General features: G+C 46.0%; 1 protein-coding gene across 3 annotated transcripts in view; it reads left to right on the forward strand.

Annotated features, from left to right (window-relative positions):
* The window catches only part of MOCOS (molybdenum cofactor sulfurase), a 571,628-nt gene extending 564,820 nt beyond the window's left edge, over positions 1-6,808 (forward strand). For all 3 annotated transcript variants that reach the window (XM_083188287.1, XM_083188289.1, XM_083188288.1), the window contains one exon: positions 5,409-6,808. In XM_083188287.1, coding sequence (XP_083044413.1) covers positions 5,409-5,549 — 141 coding nt within the window. In that variant the 3' untranslated portion in view covers positions 5,550-6,808. The remainder of the gene's footprint in view (positions 1-5,408) is intronic.
* Positions 6,809-7,294: the final 486 nt, after the last annotated feature.

Raw genomic sequence — 7,294 nt, forward strand, 5'->3', positions numbered from 1 at the left:
GAGCCCATACAATGGAAATTGTGGGCGCCGTTCTAGGAAACAAGTACCACAGCCTGGCCCGCGCAGTCTGAATCTGATGTTAGTGGGAGATACAAATGATCTATTCCAGAGGAAATGCAAGTATATTAACTGAACCTCTGCCGGAATTCCCTCTATCGGGCTGGCACCTCACTTGCTGTTCATCCATTTGTAACATACCGTATTTGCCGGCGTATAAGATGACTTTTTTCCCCTGAAAAACATGCCTCCAAGGGGGGGGGGGGGGGGGGGTCATCTTATACAACGGGTGCAATTCGTTGGGATAGACATAGCTGCCCCATGGGTACACTTTTATACATTTTGCGACTCTCTCCTCACCCCCCCCCCCTTATTATGCATACCTTGATACTCCCTATCCAAATCTCTTACCAGGTCATATAAGAGACCTGGCAGTGCTGCAGTTGACCCCCCTGCCTAAGCCGCCTGTCACATTCAGCAGTGACGTCGGCGGCAGGCTGGGGGATGTTCACGGCGGCTCGGGGGGACTCGGGAGTGCTCAGGCACCCGAGTCCTCTCGAGCCGCCGTGAACATCCCCCAGCCTGCCGCTGACGTCACTGCTGAATGTGACAGGCGGCTTAGGCAGCGGGGACAGCGGCAGCAGGGAAACTCTGGCGTACTAACGCCGGAGCGGAAGTGAGGGGGGCTTACAACTTTATGTGGTGGGTTTCGCTGGGGCAGGACAAACCTGCCCTGATAGGTTTTCCTGCCCCAGCAAAACCCACCACTCAAGGGGTATAAGAAGGGGGGGGGGGGGGCGAGGAGAGAGTCGCAAAATGTATAAAAGTATACCCCTGGGGCAGCTAATGTCTATAATACTGGTACTATCCATAATATGGATTCAAGGGCGGACCAGACTGCTGCTAGTGACATGGATACAGGGAGGGCAGACAGGGAGCAGGGACCAATCCAGTCAAAACCCTATCAACCCTACCAACCAGTAAAAAGTAAGACATATGATGCAAGTTTTAAACTTAAAGTTGTAAACTTTGCCATGGAACATAATAATTGTGCTGCTGCAAGACAATATGGAGTAACAGAAAAGATGGTTCGGGACTGGAAATCAAATGAAAAAGCATTAAAGAGCAGAGGCGTAGCGAGGGCGGTGCCGGTGGAGCACAAGCTCCAGGCGCAGGAAGCTATCTTGGCGCCGGAGCCGTGCCGGCACCGCCATCTCGCCCGCCCGCTGAAGTACTGCCACTACTAACCCGCCCGCCGGCTCTCCCGCAAGCTCCCCCGCCGTGTTCGTCGAGATGTGCACGGTGGCGCTGCTATTTAAAAGTCACATCTCCCGCTGGACCACGCTAGCCAATAGGCGCTTGCGGTCCAGCAACCAAACAACTGGTGGCTGCTGGACCGCGAGCGCCTATTGGCTAGCGCGGTCCAGCGGGAGATGTGACTTTTAAATAGCAGAACCGTGCACATCTCGACGAACACGGGGGGAGCTTGCGGGAGAGCCGGCGGGGGGGAGACTTGAGCGGGCACATCTCGCCGAACACAGAGGGGAGGAGCCGGGACTCGGGATCGGGCAGGCGGATTGCACCGCTGCTTTGCCGGGTGGGGTGGGGGCGCACACTGTACACTACTCCCTGCTCTGCGCGATCACGTTCCCATCCCTGCTCTGCACGATCACACCGACCCACCCACCCTGCTCTGCACTATCCCACCCACCCTGCTCTGCACTGCCCTATCCCACCCTGCTCTGCGCTATCAGACCCACCCACCCACCCTGCTCTGCGCTATCAGACCCACCCACCCACCCTGCTCTGCGCTATCAGACCCACCCACCCACCCACCCTGCTCTGCGCTATCAGACACACCCACCCACCCTGCTCTGCGCTATCAGACCCACCCACCCACCCTGCTCTGCGCTATCAGAACCACCCACCCACCCTGCTCTGCGCTATCAGACCCACCCACCCACCCTGCTCTGCGCTATCAGACCCACCCACCCACCCACCCTGCTCTGCGCTATCAGACCCACCCACCCTGCTCTGCGCTATCAGACCCACCCACCCACCCACCCTGCTCTGCGCTATCAGACCCACCCACCCACCCTGCTCTGCGCTATCAGACCCACCCACCCACCCTGCTCTGCGCTATCAGACCCACCCACCCACCCACCCTGCTCTGCACTATCAGACCCCCCACCCACCCACCCTGCTCTGCGCTATCAGACCCGATCCACCCACCCACCCTGCTCTGCGCTATCAGACCCACCCACCCACCCTGCTCTGCGCTATCAGACCCACCCACCCACCCTGCTCTGCGCTATCAGACCCACCCACCCTGCTCTGCGCTATCAGACCCACCCACCCTGCTCTGCGCTATCAGACCCACCCACCCTGCTCTGCGCTATCAGAAACCAACCAACCCACCCTGCTCTGCGCTATCACACCCACCCACCCACCCTGCTCTGCACTATCACACCCACCCACCCACCCTGCTCTGCACTATCACTCCCACCCTCCCTGCTCTGCACTATCACTCCCACCCTCCTTCCTCTGCACTATCACTCCCACCCTCCCCTCCACTATCAATTACTCACACCTACCCTCCCTGCGAGCAATTTCAGTCCCCCTTGGCATTGAGCATGAAGCCCCTGGCATTGAGCATGTAGGTAAGTGCCACTTATGTGTTAAATTTGTAATGGGCATTACAGTTTGTTAAATAGTATGCGATGGGCATTGCGGTGTGTTAGTATGCGATGGGCATTGCAGTGTGTTAGTATGCGATGGGCATTGCAGTGTGTTAGTATGCGATGGGCATTACGGTGTGTTAGAATGTGACAAGCATTATGGTGTGTTCTATAGTATGCAATGGGCATCATGTGTGGCCTTATGTGTAATTGGCATTATGGCATTTGGCTTTATGTGTAATTGGTATTACAAAGTTTGCTAAAATGTGCAATGAGCATTACGGTGTGTGGTATAATGTTGGGCCATGCCCACTTTTCACTGCGCAGGAGCCTCACCTACTACAAATTGGGGGGCGCGAAACATGCCCTTGCTCCGGGCGCCATGGCACCTAGCTACACCACTGTTAAAAAGTATGCCAAGGGGTTAAGTGTGCATTAAGGGTGTGCGGAAGAGGGGGTAGTCTTATACGGCGAGTATATAACAAACTCTATATTTTGAGTGGAAAGGTTGGGGGTCATCTTATACGCCCAGTAGTCTTATACGTCGGCAAATATGGTATATATATATATATATGTGTGTGTGTGTGTGTGTAATGTGTGTCTATAATATACAGTATATACAGTGGAGTAGCACATCCAAAACTGCTGTAATACATATACAGCAGTGTTTTTCAACCACTGTGCCGTGGCACACTAGTGTGCCTTGAGCTGCTCCCAAGTGTGCCCCCAGATCTAGAGATGCCCAAACCCATTTACAGCCACCACCAGTTCAACTGTTATTTACTGGTCTCTTCTTTTCATGTAAAGGGCCAATGTATTTTATTTTTTTTACCTGTGGGGATCAGTGTGCTTGTTTTAATGTGGGGGCCAATAGGTTTGTTTTTTTCCTGTGGGGGCCAATAGGTTTTGACCTGTGGGATTACATGGTGTGCCTTGGAATTTTAAAATGTTATTTAGTGTGCCGCAAGGTAAAAAGGTTGAAAATCACTGATATACAGTATACACCAATTAGTCCTGGCACTAATTGAAGCAGTATGAAAGGGGTATGACAGGAAGACAGCCTTTGGGGGTGGAAACCTGCACTTTTCTGGTTGTATGGTGTATGTGCACAAACAGCGCTGCCACTCACTGAGTGTTAACCAGTAATTTAAAAGGAAAAAGTGCACAGTGCAGTATATTATGATTACAAAAAGTTTTTTTGTAAAACGAAATTATTAAAAACACTCCAGAGTTCAAACTGTGTCGTCAGATGTCATCAAATTGGCCTATTTTCCATAGGACAGAAAGTACAAATGGGAACGTGGTATGACTTCTGCGCCTTCAGTGTATTAATAATCCATCTTAGTAAAATATATGCGCGTACCCTCAAATGAGCGGTGAATTCTCATATAGTGATATCCTTTATTCAGACGATCTCCTTCCCTCGCCTTCTCTCCTGTAGGTGTGTTTCAAAGGAGCGTTCCAAACATAGAGAGAGTCGAAGGAGGAGTGTATTATTACAGGTGATGAATATGTGATTTAATTTAAGTAAAATTTATAGGTGCTTGTGCATAGGGAATATTAATTGGTGAACAACGCCACCTTGTGGTATGTATAAATCAATGCACGTGAAGTCACCTCGTGAAAAAAAGGAAAAATTAAAAGAAACAAGGTTTAGAAAGGTATATTCAGGCCAGAGGCGGAACTACCATTGGTGCAGCAGGTGCATTGCACCAGGGCCCTGAAGACTAAGGGGCCCACTGCTACCACCCACTGCTGTGCTCCATATTGTTAACTTGGATTGGAGTTGAGGAGCTGGGCCCAAATTATATTTTTGCACCTGGGCCAAATAACCACAAGTTCCGACACTGATTCAGGCGACTTACACTTGGAGCATATATATCCAGGTATTGTTTCAACGAGTGGCGTCCAGAACCCTTAAAACCAAAAAAATCTCCCGGAACGGGAAGAATTCATATCGTGATATTGTTTATATAAACAATAAAACATTTATTCAGAACAACAATGTACATCAATTAAAAAGGTATGCATACAAAAAAAAACAATGTAAAAATTGGACCCATACATTGGCAAAAAGATATAGCTCTTATCTGATTTATGATGCCAGTGGGGGATGGAGAGGTATTCTACCCAACCGGTTTCGTCCCTTTTGATCCTTATAGTGGGACTTCCTCAGGGGTTAGAGACTCTAAGGGTCTCTAAGGGTTCTGGACTCCACTCGTTAAATCAACACCTGGATATATATGCTCCAAGTGTGAGTCGCCTGAATATACCTTTCTAAACCTTGTTTCTTTTAATTTTTCCTTTTTTTCACGAGGTGACTTCCACGTGCATTGATTTATACATACCACAAGGTGGCGTTGTTCACCAATTAATATTCCCTATGCACAAGCACCTATAAATTTTACTTAAATTAAGTCACATATTCATCACCTGTACACTCCTCCTTCGACTCTCTCTATGTTTGGAACGCTCCTTTGAGACACACCTACAGGAGAGAAGGCGAGGGAAGGAGATCGTCTGAATAAAGGATATCACTTTTCTGGTTGTGTTTAAAAAAGTACAGGCATGCCCAGGGAGGGAGCAGTAGGCAGATTTTTTGCCCAGAGTGCCAACAAACCTTGCACCGGCCCTGCTTGTTTATGTTGTCGAGAGTACAGAGCACATTTCCTGTATATCTGTAGATACCTCATGTTTCAATGTTGCCATAATTTATTTTACTTTTATTTCCAGACTACTTTTGGGATGTACCTCCAGAATTCACAATGTTCATCATACCCATCTTTGCTTACAGTGGGCAATGAAGTGTCCTTTACATTTAAAGAGACCATACAGAGCACTGCACTGAAGGAGGGAGAAATCTTGAAGAACTAATGATACACAGTTCACACCAATTCAGTACAATAATATATATATATATCCTGATGAAAATGGTAGAACCCCATTGAAACACTGGCTACCAAGAGGCTGGTTTCTGTGTCTAATTTTACCTGAGTGTCGCCGCATATTGTTGGTTTGCATGAACTTTATTCTTCTTTAAATCGGATGGCAACGGGGACAGTTATATGCTTTTAGTGAGTGCCTGCACACGCATTGGTTTATATATATATATATATATATATATATATATATATATATATATATATATATATATATATATACACACAGTATATATTAAGTTATGCTGAATGGAAAATAAAATAATCACAGTAATGCATTTTTAACAAAGAGAAATTATGTGTTTTTGCAGATTGTTAATTTGGGTTTACTGATAATTTTGTGTAAAGTATGTAAGAAAATGTCAACAGATCATTCATACACACATAATGCCTTGTTTAAATTGTCAGTTCTCTGTGCTGCATTTAATGTTCCCTCTTTCCTATTAAACCACATTTCTTAACCAATTTTTCAGAGAGCTTGATTGCTCTATATAATGTACTATCGGTGTAAAAGTATTAATACTTGCAGCGGGGAAAATATGGAAATGCCAATATAAATTAACTCCTTGGGGTGGTGGACTACTATATGTAAAAGAAGTAGCTTTTTCTGTTGTTGTTTTTTTGTTTGTTTTTTTTGCATTATGTGGATGAATGTAAGCCCTCACAAGCAAGGCCCTCTTCCCTCAAATGCTTTTCCTTCTCTAACTTTAAACATCCCCAATGGCACCAAGCCTGGTGGTTTTCTACCACCCTGATACTTATCTTAGTGTTGTCTGATGATGCAGCACTGTTTATGTGACCTGTACTTGTCTTTTATTGTCTTCACCTGTAGGTCATTGTTTCCTGTTTTGATAACGTGTTTATTTACTCTGTAAATGGGTGCTGTGGATCCCTTGTGGTACCATTTAAATAAAGCATAATAATAATGTGTCCTCATACAGCTTGCGTCTACATGCCTTATAGTATAAAATGCTCGGCACAACTGAGAAGCGCATATCATTTTCTTTAAATTCTTTACATTTTGTGTCTTATATAATTTACAGAATAAGCATAAAGCCACACAAAGTATACTAGAGATGCCATTCTGTGACATTAATCACTGAGGAAATCATGACAGTGATCTGTTGTCGACCCTTTACCTATAGGACAATTGTGAAATATATGTTGCTTATTTATTATTAAACAATAAATAAATATATGTGCTTCAACCAATCTGTGCTGCTTCTGTGTGTCCATCACATATTTCTCTTATGCAACTTCCCCAGTGACATTATTTTCCTTACTAAAACATTTTGTCATCTTACATTCGTACATTCTCTTCCAACAAAAGAAAAAAAATAAGTGTCAATATTTAGTGTTGTATTAATATTATAATTTCATGGGGAGCGTGGCCTGGCAGCCATAATGGATAGTAGGGTGGAGTGAAAAAATTGAAATTGAGAAATTCAAAATCGTCTAGTGTGGAAAAGTTGTGACATGACCTGAATAAGAAACATGCAAAAGAATTTTGATCTGAGTCAACATCTTCTGTTCTGGCAAGAGACCTAAAGTTTCACTTTTTAGGTGAAAATAAGGAAACCTATGAAGATGCTCCGTTCTAGTTTGCTTAGTTTTCCGCATCCCCTCACGAGGCTCGCTACGCTCGCAACGCTTCGGGCTTGTAACTATAGTGGGCACCCA

Source organism: Crinia signifera, chromosome 5 (assembly GCF_055691185.1).
Source record: "Crinia signifera chromosome 5, ASM5569118v1, whole genome shotgun sequence".
NCBI lineage: Eukaryota > Metazoa > Chordata > Amphibia > Anura > Myobatrachidae > Crinia > Crinia signifera.